Here is a 19,426-nt window from a genome sequence, read left to right as displayed (position 1 = left end):
TGATCCTTCCCAAGACAGGCTCCCTAGGGTATTTACTGGGGAGGCTGCTCTGCCTGCTTAGACACAGAGCTGAGAGGTCTTCAGTATAGGCACGCTATGGGTGTGAATTGGGATTCTGAGGGGCTCAAATAGTGTACTCCTCCCTGGACCTCATGTTGGTAGATGTGGGCAGATTGTACTATGGAGAACTGGTACCCAGGGACTTCAGGAGCCTGGCAGCTAAATTCTCTTTTTGTCCTCTGATGAATGCTCATGGCTTTTTAGACCCTGACTGTTGAAGTCTGGCTTCACATGTCCTGTCCCGTTGGGACATCAAGGCTGGGCTCTGAGCGGCCCCTTTAAGAGGGAGTACCTGTGTACCAGACTCCGTTGTAGAATGCCAGCAGTCTCTCTGCAGACAGACAACACTGCAGTCTTCCCTCCTGTCTCCGTGAGGGTTAACAACACTTCAGCTTGTTGTCTGGAACCGGTTCAGACCGGTTTTCTGGAAAGTGCTTTGTCTCTCAGACTGAATCCTGGGAAGGGTCATGTGGAGCCCAGTGATGTCATGGGATCAAAAACTGACTCAGCTTTTTTTTTTTTTTTTTTTTTTTTTTTTTCTTTTCGTCTTTTCTTTCTTCTTTAAATTAAGATATGTATATGCTGCAGGTACAGGGTACTGGCATAGTGATGGGCCAGTCCTCACTCCATTCAGAGTTTACCTCCTCGGCAGTCAAGGGGTTAAATGTGGCCCTGTTCTCCTCCCCCCCCCCCCCCCAAGGTGAGCAGGGAATGAGAAGGCCTCTCTTCAATGAAGGGGAGAAGGGTCAAACTATATCAGCACAGTGCAGGGCTGGATCCGGGCTGTGACTCTGCTCCAGGAACAGTGTGGTCCCTGTTTCCTGGATCCCAGATACCGCCAATCCAGTGTAGGTACCCAGGATGCCATTGGCAGGGAGTTCATCTAGAACCGTTTTCTTCTGTTTGCTCTTGAGTTTGGAGCAGGAATTTCCCCAGTCTTTTTGATAAGCATCTAGTTCCTGTATAGATCCCTGCAGAGGTCTCTGGCTCCAGGCAGGGCAGTGCATAACTTGGCTTGCCAGTTGCTGTGTGTTCCTTTCCTAGCTTTCCCCAAGGCAGTGAGGAAATGTTCTGGGAGTGTTTGGGGGGAGCCCTTCATTTGTGGTGCCTACTTCTGTCATTGTCACATGGGGAGGAAAACACTCTAAGTTGACACTATGAAAAGTTTGTAAGAAAGTAGCAACTTTCTTGTACCAAGTTTAAATGTCACATTTTCTCCTTCCCCTAAAGTTCAGAATGACTGAAGAAGCATGCCGAACACGGAGTCAGAAACGAGCGCTTGAACGAGACCCAGCAGAGGATGATGTGGAGAGCAAGAAAATAAAAATGGAGAGAGGAGTGTTGCCTTCAGATTTAAATGCTGACGGAGACATGAGAGTGACACCTGAGCCAGGAGCAGCCCCAGCCCAAGGATTGCTGAGGGGGACAGAGGCAGTGGCCGTGGGCAGAGGCGAAGGGCAGGTGGCTGATGGACCCGTGGACATGCGAACCTCGAACAGGTGAGCAGGAGGGGCCAGAAATGTCAGGTACAGGCCTGGGTGTGAGGAGGTGGGGGTGAAGCTGTCACCAGGCCTGCAAGAAGCAGCTTTTGGTTGGTTGTCATGGAGATGGCTGTGGGCTCCAGCCCTGGCACCTCCCTGACTGTCCGGCCAAGGGACCTCCCTCTTGGGGCCCTGGGGCCCAGGCATCTGTAGTATAGAATGTGGGTCTCACAGGATGGGAGCAATGGTATCCTCTGGTTCCTCTGCTTGGCAGCAGGTCTTCACCAAACTTGTCCCTGCTGTCCAACTCAAAGCTTTTGGTTTGTAGGAAGACTTGAGTTTTTCATTTGGTTCTGCCTCCCACCTTTTTAGATCTGGGGAATGCTATACCCTGCCTGCGTCACTTGACTAGGGGCAGACTCGGGAGCTCAGCTCTCTCAAGTGTGTCACCACTCCTCCTAGGTGGTGCATCACGGAGGAGGGGGCTACTCTATTCAAGGCTTTGGTTGATGTGCTCTTTGGTTTCTTCCTAATCGATACTGATTGCTTCAAGAGTAACTTTACCAATCCTCAGCTTTCGTGAGATTCTTAAGGGAAAAGCGTGAAAGAAATGAGAGTCAATGTACTACCCTGTTTCTTCACTCAGAAAGAATGATTAAAGAGAATTTCTCCATGTAAAGAGAACTTCAGGCATAGCTACTGCTGTTACCCCTCCCTTCAGAGCTTTCATGAGAGCCATTCTTTGCAGAATATTCACACCCATATGTTCCACGAGCCAGCTCTCCCACTGTGGGCATGTCAGTGTGACTCTGGCCTTCTGAGAAGCCCTATAGCTTCTCTGTGGTCCATCCCTTGTCTACTTCCCTGTCTCCCCTGCAGACTGCCCTGGCCAACTCCCCCACATCTCTTTGCCCCTAGTCGGATGAAGGGTGGAAATGCAGGTCTGGGGAACTTGCCTGCTCCTCACTTTCTTCTATTGACAGACCCTACAGGGGGGCCCCAACCTGGAGTCTTTGTGTTAAACTCATTTGGGGACCCAGAATATTGACCTCCTAAGGGCTTCAGAGATCGTCTTAGCTTTAAAAATTCTAATCTCCTCAAGATAAATGAGAAAATCTAACCTCCTCCTACTGGTGAAGCATCTTACTCTGATTTTATTTGTGCTACCCAGAAGGGCCTTTTCTATCTCACTTTGCTTTTAAAAGTGCATGTTCTAAAACCGGAGTCTTCTTTTAAATTCTAGAAATAAAATTGTAAGTTTAGGTCTACTTTCTCTCCCTCTGACTTGGTCCTCAGCAGTGTCTCGGGTGAGGAGAAGGAGGAGTCTACATTTGTGGAGATTTGCTAGGCCCCTCTTATGTCCCTAGGCTCCTGGTATATATTTTCTCCTGTAAACACTGTGCTCCTCTGTAGAGCAGACCAGTGAGTTGTGATGGAGAAGTTAAGCGTTAAAGGAGCATGAAAGGATTCGGGGGAGCAGGAAACAGAGATTAACCCAAGCACTCAGAGCAAGAGTCCTCCTGTGGGACTAGAGATACCCCAGGATGTTCCTGAAGCAATGTGAGATTGTAGGAAGTGCCTGGCTTTAGGCAGAGTTGGGGCTCAATCACAGATGTTGGGCAAATTATCTTAGCCTGTGCTTCTTCATTTGTAAAATGGGTGGTAATCTCTGCTCTTCATTTGTAAAATGGGTAATAATCTCTGCTTTGCATCTCTAGGTAACAAATGTGTACCTTGAATTGACCCTGGTGCATGACTTGTGGTGAGGGAAAGAAGTATTGGTAACAATTCCTCTGCAGGTTTAAGCTTCATTTAAAATAAGGTGTTACATATAGAGCTAGTGTCTTCTCCAGTTCCCATATAGAATATTCTGTTTAATTTGTTGGAGGAGTATAGTTGTGAATTTTGATGGAATCATAGGATCAAGTCCAGCCCATAAGCCATTCTAAAATGGTAATCTTTTCTAGAGAGAGTGGCTACTCTTTCTGCTACTAGAAGCAGTCTTTGGATCCTTGTTGAGAGTATCTAGCTCAGGACATCCCTTGGTAACCTCCATATAGAGAATTCCTTTTTCTTTTCTTTTCTTTTTTTTTTTTTTTTCTTTTAGGGCTGCACCCGAGGCATATGGGTGTTCCCAGACTAGGGGTCGAATCAGAGCTGCAGCTGCTGACCTACAGCACAGCCAGATCCAAGCCATGTCTGTGACCTACACCACAGCTCACGGCAACACCACATCCTTAACCCACTGAGTGAGGCCAGGGATTGAACCTACGTCCTCATGGATACTAGTCAGATGCCTTTCCGCTGAGCCATGATGGGAACTCCTTTTTTTGGTCTTTTTAAGGCTGCACCCTTGGCATATGGAGGTTCCCAGGCTAGGGGTCAAATTGGAGCTGCAGCTGCCAGCTTATGCCACAGCCACTCCAGATCTGAGCCATGTCTGCTACCTACACCACAGCTCACAGCAATGCCAGATCCTTAACCCTCTGAGCAAGGCCAGGGGTTGAACCTGTGTCTTCATGGATACTGGTCAGATTCATTTCCACTGAGCCATGATAGGGAACTCCATATAGAGAATTTCATTTGAGGTATAGCTTACATAATGAAAGCACACATGTGATATGGGATACATTTCACAAACTATAAACTGAACACATCCTTATAGCTCAAATCAAGAAACAGAACATGGAGTCCCAAGGTGGTGCAGTGGGTTAAGGATATGGCATTATCACTGCTGTGGTTTAAGTTCCATCTCTAGAACTTCTGCATGCCACAGGTGTGGCCAAAAAAAAAAAGAAAGAAAGAAAAGAAGCAGTGCATTACTGGCAACCTTATGCCCATGTGTACTTTTTTTTTTTTTTTTTTTCCTGAAACCGGAGTCATAATTTGTACCCCTTGGTTGCTTTCATTCAGCATATTTGTGAGATCTACTCATGGTTGAATGTTGGAATAGTTAATTCAGTACTATATAGTATTCTGGTTCTACGATTTCTATTTGACTCTTTTTCAAAGCTGCTTCTTTCATGCTGTCCTGTACTTATGACTCAATTTGGGCATATTGAAGACTAGAGGGAGTTTCGGATGGCTTCTGGCAAAGAGAATTTCCTTTTTCTTTAAGGAAGTGACTGGTGATTTTAAATAAATAAGACAATTTTTTAGCTACATTGGGGAGATTTTGAGCACGAGGAGTGGGATGAGTTCTCCTTCGCTACAGTCCCCTTTCCATTGTTCTTTGGCATTTTTTTCTTTTTTTTCCTTCTTTTTTTTAGGGCCACACTGGCAGTGTATGGAGGTTCCCAGGCTCGGGGTCAAATGGGGAGCTATAGCTGCCAGCCTACGCCACAGCCACAGCAACACGGGATCCAAGCCGAGTCTGCGACCTATACCACAGCTCACGGAAACACCGGATCCGTACTTAACCCACTGAGCGAGGCCAGGGATTGAACCCCTAGCCTCATTGTTCATGGTGTAGGCCAGCAGCTACAGCTCCAGTTGAACCCCTAGCCTGGGAACTTCCATGTGCCATGAGTGCAGCCCTTAAAAAAGAAAAAAGAAAAAGACGGCATTGAGTCCCTAAATCAACCATTTCGGCACTCTGGAAATTGACCAGAAGCATACAGCAATCTGAGGAAGATTTGCATCTAAGAAACTGATGAACTCTGGGTAAAAGCAATGAGACTCTGTGGTATTTGGCCTGGGGCTCCATTCATGCCCTCTCCCCAGCTCTAATTGGTAAGGAGGTTCTGCTTAGCCAGTACAGGCTGTAAGGGCCAACAGATTCTCTGCATGGGGGAGGAGGGACTTACTCAATTTAGAGTGGTAAAATGTAGTGGCCTTATTGGTTAAAGTGACAGTTTTGGAGATGGACAAGTAGGGAGGGACAGTGGCTGTATTAGCTCAAGGTTGCAGCATGGTTGGGACAAGACAGAAAAACTCTTTGAATAAACAATGGTCTAAATATATTTGAGGAGTTTCCTTCATGGCTCAGTGGTTAACGAACCCACCTAGGATCCATGAGGTTTCAGGTTTGATCCCTGGCCATGCTCCGTGTGTTAAGGACCTGGCGTTGCCATGAGGTGTGGTGTAGATTTTGCACACGTGGCTCGGATCCCACATTGCTGTGGCTGTCATATACACCGGCAGGTGTAGCTTTGACCCCTAGCCTGGGAACTTCCATATGCCACAGGTGTGGCCCTAAAAAAAAAAAAAGGATTTGAGGCGAAGCTTATCCAAGAAGCTCAACAAACCTCATGTAGCATAAATGCAAAGAGATCTGTACCTAGATATATCATAGCCAAATTGTTGCAAGCCAGAGAGAATGGGAAAATCTTTAAAGTGGCAAGAAAAAAACAAGTTATCACATACAGGGGAAGCATTAATGTAACTAACAGCTTATTTATCATCTAAGATATCAAATGGAAACAAAAAGGTAACCAAATGGCATTAAAAGTACTTGAAGAAAACTCAATTCTAGATGCATCAAAACTGCCCTTCAGAAATGGGAGTTCCCTTGTGGCTCAGTGGATTAAGTATCCAGCCTTGTCACTGCTGTGTTGCAGGTTTGAACCTTGGTCCGGGAACTTCCGAATGACGTGGCAGGGCTGAAACAAAACAAAACTGCCCTTCAGAAATGAAAGCAAAAAGGCATTTTCAGATAAACAAAAGCCTGGGAGAATTTGTTGCCAGCAGACTTGCTGGTTCTTCAGGCTTGAAAGGAAATGATATTTTGGTAGCTTCAGTTCACAGGAAGAAATAAAGAACACTGGAAATGGTTAATATGTTGGCTAACATAAAAGACTTTATTTTTTTCTCATTTCTTAGGTAAAAGACGTAACATCGTATAAAAAATTAACACTGGATAGAATCGACAGAAATAACGATTTCAGCTTTCTGGAATTGACCAAAGGCATAGAACAATCTGTTGTCTTTATAACATATAGATATAATATGTGTGACAATAATAGTACAAAAGAGAAGGAACGAAATGGACCTGTATTAGAATGTGGTTTCTACATTTTTGGGGTTTTTTTTTGTTTTTGGGGTTTTTTTTGTTTGTTTTTTTTTTTTCTTTTTTGTCTTTTTGTCTTTTCTAGGGCCGCACCCGCTGCATATGGAGGTTCCCAAGCTAGGGGTCTAATTGGAGCTGTAGCCTCTGGCTGCAGGATCTGCGACCTACACCACAGCTCACAGCAACACCAGACCCTCAACCCACTGAGCGAGGCCAGGGGTCGAACCCGCAACCCTGTGGTTCCTAGTTGGATTCGTTAACCACTGAGCCACAACGGGACCTCTGGTTTCTACAATTTACCAGGATCAAGTTAGTGTTAATCTGAAGCAGATTGTGATAAATTAATAAAATGATTATTTTAATCCCTAGAGCAACTATTGGAAGAACTTCAAGATATAAAAAATCGACAGAATTTAGTGGTACATTAAAAAATATTTAACACAAAAGGAGGCACTCAATGATGAACAGAACAAAAAAGAACGAATGTATATAGAAAACAAATAGTAAAATGACTAATGTAAATCTATCCATTTAAATGTGAATGATCTAAATATCCCAATTAAAAGGCAGAGATTTAAAAAAAACATCAACCACACTTTAATTTAAAAAAACAGTGTTAATAAAAAGGGGGTAGAGATCATCAGACCATATAAAAAGAGCAAGATAGTAGCTTAATTATATATAGTCTTTAGGAGACATCCCTTAGATACTTAGGTAAAAGGATGGGTAAGGATATACCGTAAGTAACCATAAGAAAACTAGAATGACTGTATTAATATAAAATTGACTTTAAAACAAAAATACTCTTTTTTTTTTTTTTTTTTTTTTTTTTTTTTTTGGTCTTTTTGCCATTTCTAGGGCTGCTTCTGCGGCATATGGAGGTTCCCAGGCTAGGGAATTGTAGCCGCCGGCCTTACACCAGGGCCACAGCAACACTGGATCTGAGCTGCATCTGCGACCTACACCACAGGTCATGGCAACGCCAGATCCTTAACCCACTGAACAAGGCCAGGGATCACACCCATAACCTCATGGTTCCTAGTCGTTAACCACTGAGCCATGATGGGAACGCCCCAAAAATACTCTTAAAGCCAATGAAGGACATTTTTTAATGGTACAGCCGAAAAAATATAGCAGTCACAAATGTGCATGTACCTGAAAACATACCCCAAAATGCCTGAGGTATGAACTGATAGGACTGCTAATAGAAGTAGACAATCATACATTATAGAGATTTTAATACTCCTCTCTCAGTAAACTGATAGAGCAACTAAACAGAAAATCAGCAGTATTCTCAAAGACTTGAAGAGCATTGTTGACCACTTTGGCTAATAGGATTCTGTAGAACACTGCAGAATACATCTCATGTGCACATGGAACATTCTCCAGAGTAGACCATACACTAGGTCATAAAAAAGGGTGACTGTAATAAAAAAGACGAACAAGTTTTTGGCAAGGATGTGGAGAGACTGGAACCTTGATAAATTGCTGGTAGGAACATAAAATGGCATGAACAATTTGACAGTTTCTTAGAAAGCTGGACATGAAGAGTTCCTGTTGTGGCTCAGCAGGTTAAGAACCCAACTAGTATTCATGAGGACGTGGGTTCGATCCCTGGCCTCACTCAGTGGGTTAAGGATCCAGTGGTGTCGTGGCTGTGGTGTAAGCTGTGGCTGCAGCTCCAATTCACCCCCTAGCGTGGGAACTTCCATATGCCACAGATAGAGGCCCCCCAAAAAAGAAAGACATGAAATTATAACGTGACCCAGCAATCTATTCAAGGATTGTACCCAAGAGAAATGAAAGTGTGTTCACACATAGGTACATGGGTGTCTAGAGCAGTGTGATTCATAATAGGCAAAAGGTGGAAACAATCCACATAGCCACAGATAAACAAAATGTGCTCTATCCATGCAGTGAATTATTCTTCAGCAATGAAAGAATTACTGACAATGTGCATGGATGAACCTCAGACTCACCATGCCAAGGGGGAGACCCTAGACCCAGAGACAACATATTTGTATAATTTCATCTATAGAGTGTCCCAAAAAGAAACTCAGAAAGACAGACAGCAATCAAATGGTTGTCTGGGGTGGGGGTTGTTGAGAGCAGTGATGACCAACTCACAGGCACAGGGGAACTTTTGGTGGTGTGATGGAAGTGTTCTAAAATTGGATTGTGGGAGTTCCCGTCGTTGCGCAGTGGAAATGAATCCGACTAGGAGCCATGAGGTTGTGGGTTCAATCCCTGGCCTCGCTCAGTGGGTTAAGGACCCGGCATTGCCGTTGAGCTGTGGCGTAGGTCACAGACGTGGTTCAGATCCTGCGTTGCTGTGGCTATGGTATAGGCTGGCAGCTGTAGCTCCCATTTGACCCCTAGCCTGGAAACCTCCATATGCTGCGGGTGCAGCCCTAAAAAGACAAAAAACAAAAATAAAATTGGATTGTGGAAGTTCCTGTTGTGGCTCAGCAGTAATGAACCATACTAGTATCCATAAGGACTCGGGTTCAATCCCTGGCTCTGTTCAGTGGGTTAAGGATCTGGTGTTGCCATGAGCTATGGTGTAGGTGGGAGATGTGGCCTGGATCTGCCCTTGCTGTGGTGTAGGCTGGCAGCGGTAGCTTCAGTTTGACCCCTAGCCTGGAAACTTATACATGCTGTGGGTGTGGCCCTTAAAAAAAAAAAAAATTGAAGTGTGGCATTCCCATTGTGGTTCAGCTGGTTGAGAACCCAACATTGTATCCATGATGATGCAGGTTCGATCCCTGGCCTTTCTCAGTGGGTTAAGAATCCTGCCTTGTCCCAAGCTGCAGCATAAGTCACAGAAGCAACTCCATTTCATCCCTTAGCCCGGGAACTTCCGTGTGTTGCAGGTGCGGCCCTAAAGAGAAAAATAAAATAAAATTGGATTGTGGGGGATAGTTGTACAACTCTAAATTTACTAAAAGTTGTTGAGTTATACTCTTAGAATGGATGAATTTTGTGGTATGTAAATTATACCTCAATATGTGTGTTAGAGGAGTTCCTGTTGTGGCTCGGTGGTTAACGAATCCGACTAAGAACCATGAGGTTGTAGGTTTGATCCCTGGCCTTGCTCAGTGGGTTAAGGATCTGGTGTTGCTGTGAGCTGTGGTGTAGGTCGCAGACACGGCTTGGATCCCGCATTGCTGTGGCTCTGTTGAAGGCCGGCGGCTACAGCTCCAATTAGACCCTTAGCCTGAGAACCTCCATATGCTGCGGGAGTGCCCCTAGAAAAGACCAAAAAAAAAAAAAAAATGGATGTTAGAAAAAAATAAATGAGGTTAAAATACTTTGGTTTCCGTTCTGTCATCCATAAGTGTGCTCATGGAAAAACAGAAACCCACAGAGGTGGAAGTTGAGCCTCTTGGCCTTGTGAGACCATCCCCAAAGATCATGAACACATGTTGCCCTCGCCCCACCCCAATTCTGTTGGAGGAGGCTGGAGCTGGGGCTGACAGGAAACTGTTTGGGTTCTCTGCTTGGTTTCTGAGGTAAGTAGATTCTACTCCTTACAGACGAAACTCTCTGTCACAAATTGTTGATCTTCAGAAATAACTTGAGACACACACAGGGGAGAATACCTCCTGGGCCTTGGGTAGAGGAACATTTAACTTAGTAAAACGATTCTCTTCTCAAGCTTCTGCACCTGAAAGGTGAGGAGGTGAGGACGGGGCCCCTTGGTTGCCCTGGACCTTTGTGGGGTAGTAGTCCCGTGACTGGCCCGCCCCTCCCCCCACCATACCACTCTTCACTGAAAACGTGTTTGTGTGTGCCTTTTGCTGAGATGCCAACTCCCCCTGGATTGTCTGTGACAGGTACCATTCTGGTTCCTGGGGGCAGAAATGATAGGACAGGATCTGACTTAGTGGTTTTGTGGGATACTGTAGTATGAAAGAACATGCAGGGGTGTTGGGGAGACTTGACTTTAGGGGTGTGGCTCATCAGGAGTGGAAGTCATTGGGTGCCTTAAGTAAACCGTTTCTATTTCCTATTTTACCTGGAAGGAAACAGGGCTGGGGCGTCTGGAGTCTCACAGGCAGAGCAGGGGCAGACTTGAAGTCCCATTTCTTCTTCTCAGCTCCTACTACGTGGGCCTTGATGGATGTGTGGGGCCGGTGTCCTGGTGACTTCCTCCCCTGGCTTCCTTTGGGGTGTGCAGCCTTCAGGCAGCTATGTGTCACCTTCTTTCCCTTCCCCGTTTTTCATCATGCCTCTCTTTTCCTGTGGGACAGGGCTTTACTTGGACCAAAGGTCTGTCACACCCACCATGTGGGTGGGAGGAACTCTGATGTGTATTCTTATCCCCCCTGAGGTCTGGTGCCTCTTGGGAGCTGACAGTAGCATCTGAATCATTAGAGCTGATCTTGGCTTTAGTTATTTTGGCTTTCTTCCTTCTTGCAAGCTTTAACATTGTATAAGATACATCAAAAGCTCCCTTTGTTCACCAGGCCTACAGTGCAGGGCACCTTTATTGAAGTTGATATTCTCGATGACAGAATCACACTGCCCCATCTTTCTTTTGGGACTTTGGTATTGGAGGGTCAAGAATCTCAATGGTAGATCATCTGCTATTAAGACAGGGCTTAGCCACCCACAGTGGTGAGTGTGGTATGGGAGCCACTTCATCCACATCCATGTAATGCTTGAGTCCTCTTCCAAAGTGAAAATGAATCTGAAAGTAATACAGTCGTGCTTCTGCTTGTTGCCTATAATGTGGGGTTTTGTGGATGGCCTTTTCTGTTTTGTAGAGAAATGGAGCCCATGGGAAATGGTTATGTATCACTTAACTTTTCCAAGATGACTCCATAGGTTATAGGTAGAGAGAGTCCTTATTTGGATGCACACTTTATAAGCAGCCTCTTGGGAGAGGAAGGATAAGTAAACACTGGGGTTGCATTGCCCTGCCTGGAGGTACTGCCATTGGCTGCCATGGGAGCTTCTGCTGCGATTTTCTTTCACACATGTATCCACCTATGTAGATCAGAGCCTTATTAGGATACAGAATCTTATCCCCAGAAGGTTCCCTGGAGCCATCCATACATTTTCTGCCCTCCCTGACTGGGTGTATTCTCCCACTCTCTCCAATCTTGCCTCTTCTCAAACTTCCTAGAAATGGAATCATGCAGTATTTGCCTAGTGGGTTCTAGCTTCTCATTCGTGATTTGGAATTCTCCCTGTTGTGTGTGTCAGGATTTTTCTGAGCCAATCCTGTGTGGATATGGGTGGTCATCCTTTCACCTGTCCACAGATACCAGGTGGTCTCCAGTTTGGGGCTGGTGTGATCATTCCTATAAAAGTCTTCACATGGTCATCGATCATTATTTTTCTTGCTAAATACTTAGCAGTCAAATTGCCAGGGTCACAGGGTAGATGTATGTTGAGTTGTTTTAAAGGAATTGTCACATCTTCCCCCCAAAATGTTAGATGTGGTGGTCTAGCTGCTTCATTCTCATGTGGTGTTGTCAGTCTTTAGTTTTAACCAGTCTCCATAAAGGACTGAGTCGAGGTCCTGGGCTGTTGGCTTGACTGTCACCCTTCTTCCACGACAGAGGGTGAGGCCAGCAGTGGTTGCTGCTTCAGCTTTCTGGGTGGGGTTGGGTGGAGGGTCTTCCAGGGCTGCGTGCAGACTTGAGCCTCCTCCTACCCTTTTCACCCAGCCAAGCTTCACTGCAGCTGTGCCTGACCCGCCGGCCAGCTGTCTGCTGGAATGTGCATCCTTGAGTGATTTGGGGGAATGTGACACAGCTATGGGCATGATGGCTCTGGAAAGGGCTCAGGTTTTCCCACAGCCAGAGTAGTCGTGGTTGTGGCCCTCACTCCAGTTCTCCTATGTACAGTCTTCTCACCAGTCTTATCTTGTGTGAGAGCTTCAGAAGGCTTGTAGCCTGTTCCTTTAGTGTGACCATCACTCCCCTCAATGGGGGGCTCTGGCACTCTGTGGGAGGCTTTCTGGAGCCCAGCCCCTCCCCAGCACCTGTTGTGGGCTGGCCTTTCCCTTGCTAATTCTCTGTCTGCTGCTGGGTGATTTCCAGAAGAGCAGCCTCAGGGAGCAAGTCCATCAGCTCCAACTAGGAATCCATAGCCCGCCTGCATTTCAGCTCGGGGTGGGGGACTGAGAGGTATGTTCCTTCAGAAATTAGTTCCTCTTTCTGTACTCCTCTGCCTCTCCAAACCTTTGTGGCCTCTCTCTGTCTCCTCTTGGTTCTCTGCCTCTCTCCTTCCTTCAGGGCTCCTCATTCCCAGTTCTTTCTCTGTCCACCTATCTTTATTCTGGGCCATATTTTATACCAGGTTTGTAATAATTGAAATTTGAGAAGTGCACCTGTACTTCTGAAAATAATTCTATTTTTTGGGGATGTCAGAGTGACATACTCTGGGTACCCTCTTTCTAACTCGAGAGGGTGACCTAGCTCACATAGGGCATAGGGTGAGGCAGCTTGGTGACAGGTAAGGAGCTCCGTAGATTTTCTACTTCCCCCTTGCCTTTACGGCGCCCTCCTCTGGCTATGGAGGGAATGGTTTCTCACTGGATAGTGCCCACCTTCTGGGGATATTACTGCGTGGCTGCCCTGACAGGAACCGGAACGCTACTGTGTATAGTCATCAGGTAAGTACCTGAAAGTGCTTGTTTGTTGAGCAGTTAGGAACTCTTCTTTTGGCAGATTAAGTAGATTATTTCCTTATTTTGAAATTATTTGGTATAGTTCTACAATTGTAGTTTCTGATACCCTTTCATGACATATATTCCTGCTAGTGCTTTGTCATGTACTGACAGGCTCTTCATCTTGTCAACTGGTTCCCTCACTACTTTAGTGGATTGTTTAAACATTCTTCCTGTGGGGTATGTGAGGGAGTGTCTGACCAGTCCTTGGCTGCAAAGGCTGAAATGCTTTTATATGCATTGCTTTTTATCTTGTAGCCAGTTTCTCTGACATGATGACAGCAGGTGTACCAGAACCGTAACCAACACTGGGGGTGGGGATGGGAGTGTGCCGCCCCAGGGGATCCCATTCTGTCCCTCATGGCCACCTAACCTAGTGAAGAAGTGGGTTGAAAGGAGCTCTGTTTAGAATGGGTAGAGACAGGAGTGACTACCTGGCACCTTCCAAGGGCATGTGTGTGTGGCCCCAGGTGGGGCAAGTAGGAGTTACATTAGGAAAGGAGTATTTTCTTAGTTAGTAGAAAGTGCCCTGGAAGGAAAAGGAGGGTTGACTTGATTGCAAGAGATTTCTTTTTTTTTTTTTTTTCTCAAGAAGATGAACACTTGAATTGTAAATTGTGAGCCTGAAGGGGGCAGTGGGTAGGAGCAGCAAGTGGTAAAAAAAAAGAATGTGGTTGTCGGACAGTTCCATTTCCCTCACACTCCTGTGCAGCCTGGGACACTTCACCCTACCCTTGGAGCCCACCATCTACTCTGAAGTGAGGGTGGTCATTCTCAAGCCTCAGAAGCTCCAGGCGTGGTCTAATAAGTTTTATCACAGCAGTGGTGGAAAGGAGCCTTGGAGAGAGAGTGAGAGCAAGAGCTGAGTCCCCTGTGGCCAGTCCAGCTCCGTGGATAGGCCTGCCTCTGGGAGTGGGGTGTGAAGGAGGTGGGGACCATCTAATGGGTGGAGAGATGGGAGACATACCAGACGTTACTGCATGTCCCCTTCCCAGCCGTAAGTGTCCCAAGACATAAGAGTGCTTATTTTTAGAGCTTAAACCTTAAAAATAGTTGTGATGTAATCACATTAAAAATCTTTTGGGTCTTGGGGAACTGAGACCTAGTTGACATAGTGACTGAGATCTGGGACTGGTGACATGCAGGGTTCCTTAAGGCAGGGCCTCTACAGCTTTCAGAAGTAGCTTTAACACAACGGTGTTCTAAGAAAACAACCAATCTAGGCACGAAGCATTTTCTTCCTTCAAGAGGACTTATAGTGGAGTTCCTGTCGTGGTGCAGCAGAAACGGATCTGACTAGGAACCATGAGGTTTCGGGTTCGATCTCTTGTGTGTGGTGTAGGTCACAGACATAGCTCAGGTCCTGCATTGCTGTGGCTCTGGCATAGGCCGGCAGCTGTAGCTCCGATTAGACCCCTAGCCTGGAAACCTCCATATGCCGTGGGTGTGGCCCTGAAAAGCAGAAATAAAAAAGAGGACTTACAGTATCCTTGGGCTCTGTGGGAAAGAACAGCCCTAGTGGCAAGTTCCGGGAAGCTCACAGACCAGAAATACAGCTGCTGAGGGGTCCACGTCCCTGGAACCCTTGGTTTGCTTGGAGTCAGAGCCTAAGGAGGCCTATGGTGGTGGTGGGAACAGGGCTGGGTTGATGGCTTGGGAAGGGCAGGCCATGGACCACCCTCTGGAGCAGGGAGAGTTGATTCTTTGGACCTGGGTGAGGCTCAGAAGCTTGCTGGATGCTTGCGTGTGAGAGTAGAGGTAGACATGCTGGAGGAGATGCCTTTGCCTGAAGAATGGCGGTATTGGGGGAGTGAGGCATAAGATGCAGGATGGTGTGCTGGCTTTGGGGCCTGACCTCCATGGGAAGTCTGTACCAGGCCTCCTGCTCTGTGGATGCAGCGTGTCCAGGCTGCCCTGGGCAGTGCCAGGTTCTTTGTGAATTGGGTAACTGGGGCCTGTACAGTTGCTGCTTTCAAGGCCACAAGAACAAGGTTACCAAATTTTGTTGGCTTGTAATTGAATAGATTTTTATAGGGGAAATAAAGATGCACATATGAGGTGAGTCCTATTAAATTTTTAGTATGTCTTGCTTTTCAAAACACAACTTTGGAAGCAAGCAAAAGCCACTTGGGTTGTGACATGCCAGAAGGACTCCACTTGGGAGCCTTTGCTCTTACTGGCCTCTGCCATGGGGATGGGAAACCCTTTGCTGAAAGCACTGACATGGCCCGTTTTCCATTTCTTGGCCCCCAGAGAACATTTGGTCATGTGGAAAATATCTTAAAATTTACTTTGTTAGAAAATTTGAAAATACTTATTAGTTTAAAATGACAATAATAAGCCCATCATCACATGTTAGTGTAATGAACATTTTTTGTTGTTGTTTAAAAAATAACTATTTTGTAAATCTCTTTAGTAAATAGGTGGATTCTAAAATCTCCTTCTGGGAGTTCCCGTTATGGCTCAGTGGTTAATGAATCCGACTAGGAACCATGAGGTTTCAGGTTTGATCCCTAGGCCTGCTCAATGGGTTAAGGATCTGGCGTTGCCGTGAGCTGTGGTGTAGGTTGCAGACGTGGCTTGGATCCTTCATTGCTGTGGCTGTGGCGTAGGCCGGTGGCTGCAGCTCCGATTCGACCCCTAGCCTGGGAACCTCCATATGCCGAGGGAGTGGCCCTAGAAATGGCAAAAAAAAAAAAGACTAAATAAATAAATAAAATCTGCTTCTGCATTCAGTCTCTTATGTCATTAGGATTGAAGCATGTGAAGAAAATCTAGCCTCACACAGAGAAGCAGTTGGAGCAGGGAGGAGTGTTTGGTTAGTCTTTTTAGATAATTGTGTGTTTGTTCCTTTAATGCAGCACCAAAACACAAAGTGGCCGTTCCTAATGGTTAGTTGTGCTGTAGCCTCTGAAACCCAGTCAAGTTTTTGTACTTGGTTATATTAACATCCATCAGTCTCTTGTACTCTGTTGTTTTGTTTTGTTTTTCTCTTTTTGCCATTTCTTGAGCCGCTCCGTGGCATATGGAGGTTCCCAGGCAAGGGGTCGAATCAGAGCTGTAGGCACCAGCCTACGCCAGAGCCACAGCAACTTGGGATCCGAGCCGCATCTGCGACCTACACCACAGCTCATGGCAACGCCGGATCCTTAACCCGCTGAGCAAGAGCAGGGATCGAACCCGCAACCTCATGGTTCCTAGTCGGATTCGTTAACCACTGTGCCACAACGGGAACTCCAGTCTCTTCTACTCTGAACAGAACAGTTTAAAAAAACAAACAAACAAACAAACAAACAAAAAACACTTTAAATTTTAGGATTGTTTTAGACTTACAGAGAAGTTGTAAAGATCATTCTTGTACCCCCTACCCCAGTCTCCCTCACTGTTAACAGATTACTGTGGAACATATGTCACAGGTAGTTACTGGGGTTTTGTTTTGTTTTGTTTTGTTTTGTTTTGTCTTTTTGCCATTTCTTGGGCCACTCCCGCAGCATATGGAGGTTCCCAGGCGAGGGGTCGAATCGGAGCTGTAGCTGCCAGCCTACACCACAGCCACAGACACTCAGGATCCGAGCCACGTCTGTGACCTACACCACAGCTCATGGCAACGCCGGATCCTTAACCCACTAAACAAGGCCAGGGATCGAACCCACAACCTTATGGTTCCTAATCAGATTCTTTAACCACTGAGCCACAACGGGAACTCCCACAAGTAGTTACTGTTAACCAAAATCTATACTGTCTTTTCAGATTTCCTGATTTTTATCTTTTCTGTTCCAGAATCTCACGTGACATTTTGTTGTGATGTCTCTTTAGGCTCCTCTAAGCTGAGATAGCTTCTCAGACTTTCTTGGTTTTGATGACCTTGACAGTTTTGAGTCAGGTTTTGTAGGATGGCCCTCAGTAGGAATTTGTCTGGTGTTTTTCTTGTGGTTGGACTGGGCTTTGGGGAGGAGGACCTCAGAGGGGAAGTGCCTTCTCATTATACATGTGTCCAGGGCATATGTTGTCATTATGACTTAGCATTGTGATGTTGACCTTGATCACCTGGCTGAGGTGGTGTCTATCAGGTGTCTCCACTGTAAAGTTATTTTCTTCCTCTCTTTGCATGCTCTAGAAAATAGGAAGTCACTATTTACAACCCACACCTAAGGGATGGGGAGTCATGTTCCACCTCTTTGATGGTGGAGCATCTGTGCAAATTATTTGGAATTCTTTTAGATTTGTCTTTTCTCCCCCTGAATGATCTTTTACTTATATTTGAGTTTGTAATGCCATTGGACATTAGAATATTAGTTTACTGAGTTACAGAGATCTTTCAAATATACATTTCATTTTTCAATATCACAAAATCAGATTAATTATTTGATCTGTTGGGAAGCTATTGGGCTCACAAGTTTTCCAAAATTCTACATTTTGTTTGTTGAAATTTTAGACATTATCATTGGTGACACATATTATCAATTGTTTTCCTTGAAGTGAACAGGCTATGCTTTAACCATTTTGGGGAAAGTCTGAATAACAGCATGTCTGTCCATCCATCCTTCAAACATTGTGAACGCTCAAACATGTGTTTTTTGTTTTGTTTTGTTTTGTTTTTGATGAGTGTTCTGCTTCAGTACACACAGCAAGAGTGCTTTATCTTGTCACAGAAAATTAAAAAGACATGTACTCAAGTGCTGTATTTTAATAAAATCAATAGCTTGTACTTCATCCAGAGCATTGTCTACTCCATGATGACACTGAATCTTGGCACAGTTTGGTGCAGCTGTCCCAACTTGGAGAAAAAGGCAAATATCATCTCAATGTTACAACAACCCGGCAGAGCCCAGAGCCCCTGAAGGGGTCCTGAGGACCGTGCTGGGAGGAGCACAGACGAGTTCTAAATGGGCTATCCAGTGTAAGCACAGGCAGAGATTCTCAGCAGGGCTCAGGGCTCTGAGCTCACATCTCAGGCAGGACAATGGTTAATGGCCTGCTGGAGTCAGACAGTGGGAGGAAGAGAAGCCCTCAGCCCTGGGACCTTGTCCCCTGAGACCTCAGACTACAGGGCAGGTGGCCAGATGAATCATTCAGAGCTAAAATTATGGCAGAAAAGGTGATGAGGGCTGCCCTTAGTGTGCTTTTTGAGGTTTGGAAACTGGGCCAGGACCCTGCAGCCATAGAGGAGTGCCCAGCCCCCCACCCTGCTCCTCATGGCTAATGTGGGTGGAGTCTCATAGCTGCTTTGCTCAGAGCAGCTGGAGCAGGTCTGGTGGGGGGTGAGGGACACCCGAACCATCTTGGGAGGACATCCCCTAGGATTTGTCAGGGGGTGATGGGGGAGGATCCAGCAGTTTGGAACACAGGTATTTAAGGGAGGGCAAGAAAACTCCAGGCAAATGGAGCATTTTCGATTTATCACAAGAGCTGTGGTTATTGCAAGCTGGAAAGCAGTGTTTGTTTCTCGTGTGTGATATTATCTGCACACAAGTGACTTTTCTCATCACCTCAGGGACTCTATGCAAATACTGCTGGCTGTCCAGGATCCTTCAAGTATAGATAAAAATATTTTCTCCTCCAACCTAGTCCAGAAATGGTATTTGATAACCCAAGTTAGAGGCCTTAGAATTGACAGTTATGTGGGACATATCCTCTCCTGGCCTGTACTTCCTTTTCTAAGATGCTTTTGAGCCCCCTGCAGGCCGTGGGTGCCCAGCTAGTCTGACCAGGACAGGGGGCCACATCCCAGTGCAGTACAGGTGCACACGGCAGCCTTTGGCATGCCAGAATTGGGCAGGCCTGCCAAGGGTCCGTAGGAGCTTGGGCTGTTGTGGCACAGATTATCTGCAGGCCATGAGTGTGTGACCTCAGAAGTCACTCTCTTTAGATTTTTTCCTTATCTTTAGATATGGGTGGCAGTTGAGCAGTTGAGAGGGTCATATGGAAGCATGCATCTTGGTGCTTGGTGTAGGGATGGCTATGGTAAAGGATCAGCAAACATTCTGGGCGATTTTTCCAAATCTGATGTAGATCATTGTTTCATTTCTCTTATTGTCATTTCTAACAAGTACCCCTTCCGAAATTTCTGAGCAGAGAGCATGGTAAATGAGAGTTAGCATTCCTGGTGGTGTCCTGGCTAGAACATTTTGCCTGCTGGCAGAGTTGTGCTGCAGTGACGTCCTTGGGTGGGTGCTGGCCTTGCAGGTTGCTCCA

General features: G+C 46.0%; 1 protein-coding gene across 6 annotated transcripts in view; it reads left to right on the top strand.

Moving 5' to 3' along the window:
* The window catches only part of GATAD2A (GATA zinc finger domain containing 2A), a 101,560-nt gene that overhangs the window by 58,888 nt on the left and 23,246 nt on the right, over nt 1-19,426 (top strand). For 5 of the 6 annotated variants that reach the window (XM_021083423.1, XM_021083427.1, XM_021083424.1 and 2 more), the window contains exon 3: nt 1,291-1,559. In XM_021083423.1, the coding sequence (XP_020939082.1) occupies nt 1,291-1,559 (269 nt within the window). The remainder of the gene's footprint in view (nt 1-1,290; nt 1,560-19,426) is intronic. The other variant, XM_021083426.1, reaches the window with a different exon arrangement.

This window comes from Sus scrofa, chromosome 2 (genome assembly GCF_000003025.6).
Source record: "Sus scrofa isolate TJ Tabasco breed Duroc chromosome 2, Sscrofa11.1, whole genome shotgun sequence".
Lineage (NCBI taxonomy): Eukaryota > Metazoa > Chordata > Mammalia > Artiodactyla > Suidae > Sus > Sus scrofa.
Note: the sequence above shows the minus strand (reverse complement) of the source record. Positions and strands in the feature narration are given on the sequence as shown.